This window comes from Syngnathus acus, chromosome 10 (assembly GCF_901709675.1).
Source record: "Syngnathus acus chromosome 10, fSynAcu1.2, whole genome shotgun sequence".
Taxonomy (NCBI): domain Eukaryota; kingdom Metazoa; phylum Chordata; class Actinopteri; order Syngnathiformes; family Syngnathidae; genus Syngnathus; species Syngnathus acus.
The window spans coordinates 18,501,827-18,516,720 of NC_051095.1; the positions used below are offsets into that span (position 1 = coordinate 18,501,827).

The following is a 14,894-nucleotide window of genomic DNA, read 5'->3' on the forward strand; positions in this document are numbered from 1 at the left end:
CCGGTGGTGGTGCAGAAGCCTGAAGAATTAGAAAATGTGCAACTAGAGGTGCCACAAAAGCCTGAAAATGAAGCACAGAATGCATTTGGTGTGGACCAAAAGTCTGAAAGGAAGCACCAAGTACAAGAACAGGTTGCACAAAAGCTGGAAAAAGAAGCAGGAAAGTGGAGGTTTCTTTTTCAATCTTCTTGTGTAGCAAACCTGTGCCACTCTTAGTTTTCACCTTTTTTTTCTGTACGTCATTTTCAGGTGTTTCTTTTTTGTATAGCACTTTCTGTCGCACTTTCTCTATCTACTAGAGGTGGTACAAAAACCTGAAATGAAAGCACAGAGAGAAAGAAGTGAATGATGCATTGCATCTGTCAATCTGCGTCTTTTGGGGGCTTTTTTGAGTAGGACACTGATGCCATGCTTTGTTCACTAAGTTTGAGCAGCTGAGGATGACACAAAAGTCTTGAAAAAGAAAGACAGAGTGCAACTAGAGGTAGCACAAGAATCTTAAAAACATACATACGTACTACATACATGCGTTAGCATATCACAGAATAAGAGACGTGAGGTTTTGGCTGTTTTTTTTTCCTTTACAGACATTATTGTAGTGTGTCGACCGCAAGGTCCGCAGGCAGGTCCAGTTTCCGAGCCCTGTGGCCATTGTCAGTATTAGTCTACAAGCACTGGCAAGAAGGCTTAATTTATTTACTTAAGAGCTTGGGGTTTAAAAGTTAATAGGACGATGGCTGCGTAATGCCTTTGATTAAAGCCTCTTAATTAGTGCAGGTATTATAGGCTATTAGCACAAGCCTGAGCGTAAAAAGTCAAGTGAGCAAGGCGGGAGAGTCCATTGTATTTATGATGTATTATTTTTGTTTGTTTTAATTTTCACAACACCTTAGTCCTTTGGATTATGGCGGCTATTTAGATCTGGACAATAATTTTTTAGCAACTATCGATATTTATGACGCTACTCAAACATCGCGTGGCCTGCGGGCAGCAGTATCAATTATTCATGAATATTAAACGTGTCTGTCTCATGCTGTTATGAAACCAAGGCAGTGTTAAATAGCACAAAAATATCAAAAATATTGCTGTTTGCTGACTTTTAAAGTGCACACCAGCAGCTGCAAGAAACTTGGTTTAGCCTACAATATGATTCTGCAACCTATTTCGAGATTTGATTACATTGATACTTGTATATTGATGTTGATGTGCTGCAGTATCTCATGCTGCTGCATCATGTTTTACTCTGACAAGTAGTGTTATGTTCACCTCTAATGCTGGTATGTAGATATTGTACCAAGAGAAATGATTATCCATTGCGATATTGATATTTAACGCGATTGTATCAGTGTTGTTCACATAGATATTACAATGCAATACTATGTGATCTACTGTAGTTTTCTATTACAAGTGTATCAAGGTTACCTTATGCTGACATTTCGAAATCATATACTAATTATATGTTGCGTTACATCATACTATCAAAACTTGACCTTTGTGATATCAATATGTCAATCTCCGTCTCTGACAGGCATTTCCTGTTTAAGACGGGAACGGGGAGCACCCCTTTCTTCGGCGCTGCAGCCCCCGGCTACACCATGGCGACGGGCACAGTGTACTCCACTCCGGCGCGCCCGCTTCCCCGCAGCAGCCTCTCTCGTGGCGCCTTCAAGTTCAAGAAGTCGCCCAAGCACTGCTCCTGGAAGTGCACCGCTCTGATTGCAGTTACCGTGGCTGTGCTGCTGTCAGTCATCCTCTGCTACTGCATAGGTCAGTGCCAACATGCCACACAAATGGACCAGTTAATGTCAGTTTTCAATTAGAATTGGTCTTTAAACAGTCCTCTTCATCAAGCTGCTCGCGCAGCCATGACATGTCCACTAATTTAACTGAACAGCAAGCTAGCATTAATTATACAACAAATGAGTGGAAAAAAAAATGTGGAAACAATGAATATACAACAAAACTGACACATTTACCCACAACACAATTTCATCTGCTCAACCCACAAGCAATTAGTTCAACAAGAAAAAGTGTGTTCCCTTCTACAAAATGTCACTAAAATTGATATCACAGTTTGGGGTCATATCACTTAACCAAGGCTATAATGAGCACATTACATGGTAAAATACAAAACACAAACAGAATATGAACATTTAAATATCTACTATTCCTGGCCATCAAAGACACGTGCCACGCCAAACTGTGCGCTTAGAGCAAAGCGGGCGACAGGGCTCGCGAAACTCATTGGTCGTTGTTAACCATCCATTTTGCAGAGCATAATTTGCACTCGCCATAAAATGTTGTCATCCGTGTCCTTAAAGTATCTCCACACAGACGTGGCACAGTTCCCACCAGGAAGGTGTCTGTCAGGAAGGCTATACAGTTCAGTGTTGGAGAATTTATACAATTGACGTGAATATCATGTGTCCCTATTGTAAGATCACACTGGCTCCATTTCATATCTGCTTTGTATTGAAGAGCGAGAATCGAGGAGGCTCCACAAAGGAGCGACAATCAGTGAAAGAGTGATGTTTCCTTTTCGGAAATCACTTAGCTCCTCTCCAAAGATGTACTGTATAAAATATCCCCAATATCATTTACATCATAAACAGAACATGAACTAAAAAGTCTTTCTTTTGTCATTCCACGATTATTTTAGATTAGATATGCATATTTTCCCAAGTCTTTGTTTTGTATTAGGCAGTATTTATTTCTTTAAAAGGCTCAATGACACTGGTTCATAGTGAGGCTGCAATGAAAATCCGCAATAATTGTCATAATGCTTTCAAATACATTTAGCCACATCAAGAGCATAAACCTCCCTGAAGTAGGTTTTTAGCTCCTAAACAGTTTTTCCATTCCATGTAATACAATTTCAATACAGTTATTTAATTAGGTTGTGAATTTATTTTTTTACTTTGCACTTATTTAACAGTTTAAAATGTTTTTTTTTAGATAATTGTAATTAATTTTGAATACTGTCATAAAATAAAACAATGATGATGCATTATTATTTCATGATCAGAAGAAACAATTTTTGCATAAAATACAGCAATATTACCGTAATTCCCGAACAATGAGCCGCTACTTTTTGCACAAGCTTTGAACCCTGCAGCTTGTAGTCCGGTGCGGCGTATTTATGGATTCTTTGTGATTTTTGCGATGACTAATACACTTATACACTCGTAACAAGGCTGTGGACTGCTGTTGTGCAGCACCGCTTTGCTGGGCGGAGGGATGTGACCAGACACACGGTTACTGGGGATAAGAGTGGTGTGTTGACCGCATGTCCGTCCGCCAGCCAAATAGTGCCGTATAATTGACACAAAGGAGAGACAGAACGAGATCAAGACGGACATTACTGAAGAAGGGAAGCTTTTATACACAAACCCTCATTATGGGCGACAAAAGAAATGCATATGATGCCGCTTTTATGTTAAAGGCAGTCGATTTGGTTCTTAACAAAGGAACTAGAGCTGCTCATGGACTGTAGAGGTTGCCTCCGGTCACTAGAGGGCACTGTGCTATTGTTGATTACATCTTGTTGCATCACCCTTTTCTTTCTTTATTTCCCGGTCACGTCTACTCCGTAGCTATACGTGTAGCTCGTATCCCATTGCCATTTTATTTATTATTAGTTGTGGGTTGCTAGTGTTCCCTGCACATTAATTTTATTATGGTCGTCGCTGAGATGTATATTCTCTTAAAAATGGTAATTAAACATTAAAAAACCTGTGCCTTATGGTCCGGTGCGGCTTATATGCGAACAAAACAAGATTTCCCCCTAAATTTAGCGGGTGCGGCTTATGTTCAGGTGCGGCTTATAGTCCGGAAATTACGGTAGTTCAATAAAATTATTTAATTAGGATACAAATTAAATAAATTACAAGCACAAGAGTGAATATTTATTCTACTACTAAGTTAAAAAATGTGGACACATAATATTACATTATAGCATAATATGGATGTTAACTTTTTTATTTAGTCTCTACTGAACGTGAATGACCAGGCCCATCTGTCCATTTTAAAAATCAAATGTGTCCCCTTGAGCAAAACAAGTTTGCCCACCCATGCTCTACATAAATGCAGCCTGTCTGCCATTTAATTACCATTGAAAGACTGAAGCCGCCTATGCACAGTGTGCATGTTCTTCCTCCCACAGTCGCAACATGCGCACTGTAAAAAGAAAAAGAAAAAATCTATTAGCGCGATGATCTTTATTGTCTCACTCACCCACACACATTAAGCCACACGGACAGAATTATTGCTTACAGCAATAAGAAGTTATTACTTATTGTTAATATAAATATAAAACATCCCTTTAACTTTCTGTAATGTAGATTTTTGCTCAATTGCTGTGTATGGCAGGCATCAAAGAGAGTTGGTAGATGCTCAAATACTATACAATGGGAAATATCATGATAAAAAATATACAAAAGGTTCTCTATTGATACTGTACCCATGCAGTATTGATATATAATGCTGCCTAATGCTGATTTATCAATACTGTCGCCCGAGAGATAAGATACCGTATTGGCCCGAATATAAGACGGTGTTATTTGCATTGAAATAAGACTGAAAAAGTGGGGGTCGTCTTACATTCGGGGTCTAGACTTTATACTCATTCACAACGCTAGTTGGCGCCAGATATCTTTAAAGTGGATGCTGAACTTAACTCCCCAGGCCAAAGCGAACCCCTGTCACGAAGAAGAAAAATAAAAATAGCGGTAGCACGAAGAAGAAAAATAAAAAATAGCGGTAAGAAAGAAAAGAGAAGAAAATAAGAGAAGAGATAACATGTGACACTGAGCACAGCGAGGCAGATGATGTTTGTGAGGAGTAATGTTCTGACATGACAGATCTCAGCTACTCTCAAGTTTAAACCAGTTTGCATTATTTTATTGCGATCCATCCATCCATCCATCCATCTTCTTCCGCTTATCCGGGGTCGGGTCGCGGGGGCAGCAGCTTCAGGAGGGACTCCCAGACTTCCCTCTCCCCAGCCACTTCATCCAGCTCATCCCGGGGGATCCCAAGGCGTTCCCAGGCCAGCTGAGAGACGGTCTCTCCAGCGCGTCCTGGGTCGTCCCCGGGGTCTCCTACCGGTGGGACATGCCCGGAACACCTCCCCAGGGAGGCGTCCAGGAGGCATCCTGATGAGATGCCCGAGCCACCTCATCTGGCTCCTCTCAACGTGGAGGAGTAGCGACTCTACTCCGAGCCTCTCCCGGATGACCGAGCTTCTCACCCTATCTCTAAGGGAGAGCCCGGGCATCCTGCGGAGAAAACTCATTTCGGCCGCTTGTATCCGGGATCTCGTTCTTTCGGTCACGGCCCATAGCTCGTGGCCATAGGGGAGGGTAGGAGCGTAAATCGACCGGTAAATTGAGAGTTTTGCCTTTTGGCTCAGCTCTCACTTTACCACGACGGACCGGTACAGAGTCCGCATTACTGCCGACGCTGCACCGATCCGCCTGTTGATCTCGCGCTCCATCCTCCCCTCACTCGTGAACAAGACCCCAAGATACTTAAACTCCTCCACTTGGGGCAGGATCTCATCCCCGATCCGGAGAGGGCATTCCACCCTTTTCCGATCGAGGACCATGGACTCGGATTTGGAGGTGCTGACCCTCATCCCAACCGCTTCACACTCTGCTGCGAACCGCTCCAGTGAGAGCTGGAGATCACGGCCTGAAGAAGCCAACAGCACCACGTCGTCTGCAGAAATCAGAGACGCGATGCTGAGGTCCCCAAACCGGACCCCTTCAACGCCTCGGCTGCGCCTAGAAATTCTGTCCATAAAAATTATGAACAGAATCGGTGACAAAGGGCAGCCTTGGCGGAATCCAACCCTCACTGGGAACGAATCCGACTTACTGCCGGAAATGCGGACCAAACTCTGGCATCGGTGATACAGGGACCGAACCGCCCTTATCAGTTGGCTCGGCACCCCGTACTCCCGAAGCACCCTCCACAGAACCTCCCGAGGGACACGGTCGAACGCCTTCTCCAAGTCCACAAAACACATGTGGACTGGTTGGGCGAACTCCCATGCACCCTCGATGATCCTACTGAGGGTGTAGAGCTGGTCCACTGTTCCACGGCCAGGACGAAAGCCACACTGCTCCTCCTAAATCCGAGGTTCGACCTCCCGACGGACCCTCCTCTCCAGCACCCCTGAATAGACCTTACCAGGGAGGCTGAGGAGTGTGATTCCCCTGTAATTGGAACACACCCTCCGGTCCCCCTTCTTAAAGAGGGGAACCATCACCCCAGTCTGCCAATCCAGAGCCACCGTCCCCGATGTCCACGCAATGCTGTAGAGGCGTGTCAGCCATGACAGCCCCACAACATCCAGAGCCTTTAAGAACTCCGGGCGGATCTCATCCACCCCCGGGGCCTTGCCACCAAGGAGTTTTTTAACTACCTCAGTGACTTCGACCCCAGAGATTGGAGAGTCCGCCTCAGAGTCCCCAGGCCCTGCTTCCACAATGGAAGACGTGTAGGTGGAATTGAGGAGGTCTTCGAAGTATTCTCCCCACCGACTCACGACGTCCCGAGTCGAAGTCAGCAGCACGCCATCCCCACTGTAAACAGTGTTGACGTTGCACTGCTTCCCCCTCCTGAGACGCCGGATGGTGGACCAGAATTTCCTCGAAGCCGTCCGGAAGTCATTCTCCATGGCCTCGCCAAACCCCTCCCACGCCCGGGTTTTTGCCTCAGCAACCGCCGAAGCCGCGTTCTGGTTGGCCATCCGGTACCTGTCAGCTGCCTCCAGAGTCCCGCAGGCCAAAACGCCCCGATAGGACTCCTTCTTCAGCTTGACGCCATCCCTTACCACCGGTGTCCACCAGCGGGTTCGGGGATTGCCGCCACGACAGGCACCAACGACCTTACGGCCACAGCTCCGGTCGGCCGCCTCAACAATGGAGGCACGGAACATGGTCCACTCGGACTCAATGTCCCTTGACATGGGAAAAGCTCTGCCGGAGGTGGGAGTTGAAGCTCTTCCTGACAGGGGATTCCGCCAGACGTTCCCAGCAGACCCTCAAAGAGCGTTTGGGTCTGCCAGGTCGGACCGGCATCTTCCCCCACCATCAGAGCCAACCCACCACCAGGTGGTGATCAGTTGACAGCTCCGCCCCTCTCTTCGCCAGAGTGTCCAAAACATGCGGCCGCAAATCCGATGACACGACTACAAAGTCAATCATCGAACTGCGGCCTAGGGTGTCCTGGTGCCAAGTGCACAAATGGACACCCTTATGTTTGAACATGGTGTTCATTATAGAAAATCTGTGTCGAGCACGGAAGTCCAATAATAGAACACCGCTCGGGTTCAGATCCGGGGGGCTGTTCCTCCCAATCACGCCCTTCCGGGTCTCACTGTCATTGCCCACGTGAGCATTGAAGTCACCCAGTAGAACGATGGAGTCCCCAGAAGGAGCGCTCTCCAGCATTTCCTCCAGGGACTCCAAGAAGGGTGGGTACTCTGAGCTGCCGTTTGGTGCATAGACACAAACAACAGTCAGGACCCCTCCCCCCACCCGAAGGCGGAGGGAGGCTACCCTCTCGTTCACCGGGGTGAACCCCAATGTGCAGGCGCCCAGCCGGGGGGCAATAAGTATGCCCACACCTGCTCGACGCCTCTCACCGTGGGAAACTCCAGAGTGGAAGAGAGTCCAGGCCCTCTCGAGAGGGCTTGTACCGGAACCCAAACTGTGCGTGGAGGCAAGTCCGACTATGTCTCGTCAGAACTTTTCTGCCTCGCACACCAGCTCGAGCTCCTTTCCAGCCAGAGAGGTGACATTCCATATATCATAGGGGCACGCAAACCCCTCCACCACGATAAGGTGATGACTCACGGAATTTATTGCGATGTTTTTCCTTATTCAGATTTGTTTCAAGACTACAGTTACAGTTAGACTTCACTTTGATGGTTAATGCAGTATTGCAATTTTGTTGTTTTATCACGGTAGAATGGTTTATTTACATTTCAAAAACCAGAAGCCATTGATTTACAAATTCAAGATTCAAGAGTTTTTATTCGCCATGTTTGAGGATGCCAAACAAGGAATTTGACTTCGGTAAATCACAGCCTCTGTTCAACAATTAGGTGACTAACAACACTCAGGACATGTGAAAAATGACAAATATTCTCAAACATCCCCTGATCTTAAACTCCCAAGAGGGCAAGGAAAAACTCAAAACTCCAGCGAGGGGAAATGAGAAACCTTGAGAAGAGGCCACAGATGGGAGGGTCCCTTTTCCAGGATGACCAGGCTGCAATGGATGCAGAGAGGACACATAGTACAAACAGTGTAGACAATTCAAAGTAGGTGTGGAGAGCAGGATGTTATTGCACAGCAATGATTCTGAGACTCTAAGAGTGGTGTGAGTTCATCAGAGCAACAGCCTGGGGGAAGAAGCTGTCTCTGTGTCTGCTGGTTTTGGCGTAAAAAGCTCTATAACGCCGTCCGGAGGGGAGTTCAAACAGATTGCAACCTGGGTAAGAGGGGTCTGCAGAGATGTTACTTGCACGTTTCCTGGTCCTGGACAGGTACAAGTCTTAGATAGATAGAAATGTGATTGCACTTTAGTTTAGAGAGTGGATGGTTGTTTGTCTATGAATGCTGTGTGATTGGCTGGCAACCCCTTTACCGCCCAAGGACCAAGGACTGCTGGGATGGGCTCCAGCACGGCCGCGATCCTCAGAGTATCAAGCGGTTCAAAACAAACATTAGTTTTTCTACCTGAGAGATACTAAATGTGTTTTGAAATCCAGTTCTCTTCACAGTAATTATAAAATAACCTGCATACTATTGTTTAACTTCGTAAATAATCAGCTCTCTTCATCTGTACTTAACTACTAGGGGTGTAACGATTCATCGATACACATCGATTAATCGATATAATGCTCTACGATTTATTGGCATCGATGCTAAACGTAAACATCGATTTATATCGCCGTGTTTGACCTCGGACATTAGACGCGACTTTATTTTGAAATCCAGTTCATTGTTGCTTGCTTCCTCTTTCCGGGAGCAGTACGCAGCGTGCTGTGTTGTGAGCAGAGCAGGCACGTGAAAGGGGAGCCGACAACTACGCGGCTCCTGGGCTGGTGCTATGGCTAGTGTCCAAGAAGACGAGGAAATTCGCTCCCCTTTGGGCTTCAAGTCATTCGTTTGGAAGCACTTTGGATTCCAAAGAAAAGATGGCTCAACGGACAATTAAAATTATTGTAAATAAATAGTTCAGTAATGCACTTTAAAGTTAATGGTATTACAAAAAAAGAAAGAATATTCATTTTTCTATACTTATATGGGAAAAAATATAGGATTTTGATAAAGTTCAGTGTTAAAATAAGCACTTTGTATACTACAATACTCTTGTAATTTCCTAAATAAAGAGTTTGCAGTACCTTGTTGATTTTGCGTATGAATTGTTATAAATCAGGATATTGTTCTATATATTTTATTTAAAAAATATATATATATATCGATCGTGGAGCACTATATCGTGATGTATCGTGAGTGAATCACAACAGGCTTTAAGATATCGGCAAATATCGTATCGTGAGTCTTTGTATCGATATGATATCGAATCGTGACAAAACCCGCGATTTACACCCCTATTAACTACAGATAGAGCAGTAGATTACTGTCCTAGCAAAGTTTTTACTAACGTTCACCTCTAGTTGTCCTTCCAGCATTGCCAGACGAACAAGTCGCTTGTGCTCCTTCTGATAGTTTGTCACTGTCAATGAGACACCTGCGGGGCAGCAGGGGAAAGTGACAAAGGTAAAGTCAGGGAACCAGTCAGTTCAATGTGTTTTATTCAGAAACTCAAACCAATGCAAAGAATGCTCATGATTTAAGGCTATAATTAGCGTGTCGTAATCAGCGTATTTGAAATGAAATGGAAAATGGAAGCAGCAGACGACGACGCCTCCTTCCTTCCTCCAGTCTTAGTGAGAGAAACGCATGACTCTATTATCTCCCGGTGGCATTAGACAATCTTTAGACGTGTCAGTCTGTGAAATGGAACACCACAGACAGGCTGCCTCTAGAGAGCGTGTCTGGCGTCGCTCTTAATCTATATATGTACACTTTTTTTTCTGGTTGTTGTTGGAAATTGGAAACCTAATACGACTCAAATGAATCTGTCTCGCTTTGCCTCTGCTCAAAATATCCTTCTGCTTTGATGCAAGCACCTCCCTAACCACCTAACCCATTCTTATCACAAACACCAAATAGCTCCTTAGATGACTCATGGTAAAATTATTTCATTAGTATTTAAATGTTGCCTGTTCTTCGATGACTGACAAAATTATAGCCCAAACTAAACATATGGACTTTCTCTTAATTGTCACATGGTAAAAGTAATGATGTACTATAGCCCATTTAAACACCCAGAAAGGCACAGACCTTCCCTTAATTGTCACATCATAAAATAATGATTGAATATTATTGCCAAATCTAACACCAAACTAAAGTCGTGTGCCCTTCCCTGTCTGGTACACTAAAATTAATGATGGATTTTACAAGGGCTGCTCGATTATGAAAACCCATTCTTATGTCAAACACCAAACAGTCCCTTAGATGACTCATGGTAAAATTATTAAATTATTTAAATGTTGCCTGTTCTTCAAAGACTGTCAAAACTATACACATGGCCTTTCTCTTAATTGTCACATGATAAAAGTAATGATGGACTGTACTATAGCCCATTCAAACACCCAGAAAGGCACAGACCTTCCCTTATGTGTCACATCATAAGATAATGATTGAATATTATTGCCAAATCTAACACCAAACTAAAGACGTGCGTCCTTCCCTGTCTGGTACACTAAAATTAATGATGGATTTTACAAGGGCTGCTCGATTATGAAAAACATATTAAAAATACTTTTTTGGAAAAGGGCAACCATAGTTAGTCCCTATTTTGGGGGAGAAGGGTTTCAATATAATTAGCCTGCTCTTTTTGGGTAAAAGCAACATTAAGTTATCTTCTCTTTGAGAAAGTAAAATGACACTTTGTCTTTTTAAAAAATTACCTTTTTTTGTGAGGGGGAAGTTCAACAATAAATTGTTTGTTTTTCTTAAAAATAACCCAAAAGACTTAAGTTCTTACATCAATAGCTAAAGCAGGGATGGAGAACCCCGGTCCCACGTGACGCATGTCCTGCCTGTTTTACATCCTCCCTTTGTCTTTCAGCTCCTTTATTTTGTCAAAACTGACTCGTCACAAACCTTTTACAGTCAGGTATCAGGGGCCTTGTGAGCAGGTGACACATGGCCCAGCAAGAGCACCGACTGTCTTCCAGCCGTGCTTCCTGCCTGGGAAAGTGGTAATGTACCACATCTGTATCTGTGCTAAAAGTGCATTTATTGGCCTTACATTTGTTGCTGTTTATGAGGCATTATCATTCAATTCATACGCTTATTTGTGTTTTATTTGGCTTTAACGCACATTGAGCAACGACATGAGTCACTTCAGAGTCGTTAGTCCCTAATGATACATTTCCACCCAACGGTACACTGATTTAAATTGCTATAAGTCAAGAAGGTACCAAGGTTATTAAGACAACAATTTACGTGTAAATTTAATATGAAACACAGAAAATAGTCTCTCCAGCATGTCCTGGGTCATCCCCTGGACCTCCTTCTGGTGGGACATGCCCAGAACACCTCACCGGGGAGGCGTCCAGGAAGTATCCTCATCAAACTACCTCATCTGGCTCCTCTCAACGCAGAGGAGCAGCGGCTCAAATCAGAGTTTCTCCTGGCTGACCGAGTTTGTCACTGTCTCTCTATGGGAGAGCCTGGCCACTCTGTGGAGGATACTCATTTCGGCCACTTATACAATAATAGTTTGTCTTCATTTTAACAAGCTACACAAAAAAATGCAACTAACTTATCGGACATAATGCCAGAAGCAGAACTTGTCCAGTCTGACATAATAGCTTAAATCTTTTATTTCTTAGTTCAGTGCATCATCAATACTTGTTTGGAGTTTTAGGAAATAAAAGATGAAAACAAGTACAACAGTGACAGTTTAATCAATCTGAATTGTTAATATACTGTAAATAAAAACACCAAAGGCATTGGTTGTCGATGTGAAGGGTTGCTGGCCAGAGGCTGACACGGGGCCCGAGACCAAGGTAGTGATACTTCCTGTCTATCCCTGTCATAATTGTGAGTATAAGTCCAGGCTGCACAGTTGCTTTTGGCACAAGCCGGCTCCAGATGGGCCACATCGTTACTTCTGCTATCATGAGCAATTATCATGGTGATCTGCACAAAGTCTGACATGTGAACATTTTAATTCGTCTCCTCACACTCACTGTAGTACATTAAAAAAGCATTACACAATTATTTTTTTTAAAACCTCACATGATTTTTTGTTTTAACCCCGAGCTTAAACTAACATGTAACGGATGTACAAATCCAACCTTTTTCTCAATTCATGACGAGCAAAGATTTTCCACGGGGCACGCTCCTAACATAACAGATAAAAGGTCAGCTTTAAGCAGGAAAGAGGGATTTTTTGCAGCAGCCATAAATATTCATTGCGACTGGCCAAGGTTGCCGGAATAATTTATGGAAATGACGTGATATTCACGAGGTAAGTGGCGAACGGCCCCCAGGTGGAATGAAAGTGCTCGAGGAGGAAGAATCTGATTTAAGAGCCAATTGGCACAAACATTGGATAACGATACATGCAGAGCACTGACCTGTGAGTCAAAATAGGATCATATTTGCATGACCTGAGATGTGACAACCAGATAAAATGTTTCTTGGATACATTCCTATATACAGATATGTGAATGTGAACAACAGCAACAATGGTCTGTAGCATGAAACTGTATGCTGTAAAAAATTATGCATGTATCAATAAAATACGATGGATGGGTGGATGGGTCTGGATGGGTGGATGGGTGGATGGGTCTGGATGGGTCTGGATGGGTGGATTGGATGGGTGGATTGGATGGATGATGTCAACATCAGCAAGAACAGTAGCAGAATAATGTGTCCAGAAGTAGTAACATAAACTCCAGGGGTTGAATTCGCGAATGCCATGGTATGGCAACCCAAACCATCACTGATACACCCCCATGCTTCACTCTGGGCATGCAACAGTCTGGGTGGTATTCTTCTTTGGGGCTTCTCCACACCGTAACTCTCCTGGATGTGGGGAAAACAGTAAAAGTGGACTCATCAGAGAACAGTACATATTTCACATTGTCCACTGCCCAAGATTTGCGCTCCTTGCACCATTGAAACCGACGTTTGGCATTGCCACAAAGGTTTGGCTATAACAGCCCGGCCGCGTATATATACCCTGTGGAGCTCCCGACGGACAGTTCTGGTGGAAACAGGAGAATTGAGTTGCATATTTAATTCTGCTGTGATTTGGGTTGCTGTGGTTTTATGTTTTTTGGATCCGAAGTGATCATTAAGCCCTACAATGTGAACCAGCCCTTAAGACTCTTTTAGTCTACTTGCACGTATTGTGACAGTGATTCATATACAACATTCCTAAACAAAGCAGGGATTGATAGACTTCCTGTAGCAATTTCACTCTCTTGTCTAATGCAGCCTCCATTTGATATCCTCTTCATCCACCTCTCAAGTTGTTCACTGCAAGTCAATATCCAGCTACAGAAGCTCTGGACAGAAAAGGAAAAAAAAAAACAATCTTCCTGCACATTAAATGGCCAGGGAATCATGATGCTTCCTCAGCATTTTCTCCTCTGCTCGTTCTCTTTGACGGAGGAGATTGGTCTCTCTCTCTCTCGCTCTCGCGCCGGCTCTCGCTCCGGCTCTCGCTCGCTCCTCCTCCCTCTCAAAAGAAGGGACTTAGATGGTGCAAGGGCAATAGAGTGACATGAAAGCTAGTCTGTGTTTTAGTTATGTAACACAGAACTCAGTCACCATTATCTTGCCAGCTTTCTTTAAAAAATGAGATCACATTCTCAATGAGGACTAGCATCTTTGCTGCGCTTACAGATACGGAATTGAGGACTTTAGGCTGTCCCCTGCACGATGACTATCACTGGCAAACCGGGCCTGGAGATGGTGATGCCACACTACTGAAAATGACAGCAGAGTTTCTCAGGAATCAGGTAGCAGCCAATCACAGTGGCTCACCTGTTTTCTTAGTTTGTTCATGTAACATTCACAAGCTGAGCTGGATTGCTCTTTACCTGAGCCCTGAGCAATGGTGGTCATTTTCAGTCGACAACAAGTAGCAAAATGGCCACCCAAATGAGTGAATTTTGTTGCTTAATTCATATTTCACAATGTTATTAGAATATCGTGTTTGGACTACTGAAGCTGCAGAGAACATGTTATTGTAAACATTTTGAGTTGACTTACCTACTATACTTCAAGTGGGAGTGGCTTTTTTTCAACAGCGAGAGAGTGTAGACAAGCACTAAGGAACACTATACAAACTGCGTTTTCATAGATTGGGATGGAAAAACAATTTTTTGTGTGTCTGAAATAGAGGTGCAGCAATAATTCATTAGTCGACAACTAATCGACTATCACATTAATCATTTCTTGTTTTTGCGAATTGATGAATTGTTTAGCTACCTTTTTAATTTAAAATTCTCCATCTACGCTGTTCATATACCATTCTCTGCAGTAAATAGTTCCCGATTTCTGTAGTCCTTCATTGAATCAAAATAAAACACTTGGTTTTAAGTAGAAAAATGATGGTCATAGTTTTTTGTTTTTTTTAAATGCTATCAACCTAACCAACAACCAAATAATTTATTCTTGTTTTTGATTGTCTGCAGTCAATTTGAAATAACGTCATGTTTTTGATTAAAGGGGTGGAAATCAAAATATTTTTATCCGATTCGTTGATTAATCGACAATAAGCGACCA

The 14,894-nt window shown here is 43.6% G+C and overlaps 1 protein-coding gene across 3 annotated transcripts in view; it reads left to right on the top strand.

Moving 5' to 3' along the window:
* Positions 1-14,894, top strand: part of si:dkey-237h12.3 (teneurin-3) — a 211,684-nt gene that overhangs the window by 113,608 nt on the left and 83,182 nt on the right. For all 3 annotated transcript variants that reach the window (XM_037262186.1, XM_037262187.1, XM_037262188.1), the window contains exon 5: positions 1,529-1,767. In XM_037262186.1, coding sequence (XP_037118081.1) covers positions 1,529-1,767 — 239 coding nt within the window. The remainder of the gene's footprint in view (positions 1-1,528; positions 1,768-14,894) is intronic.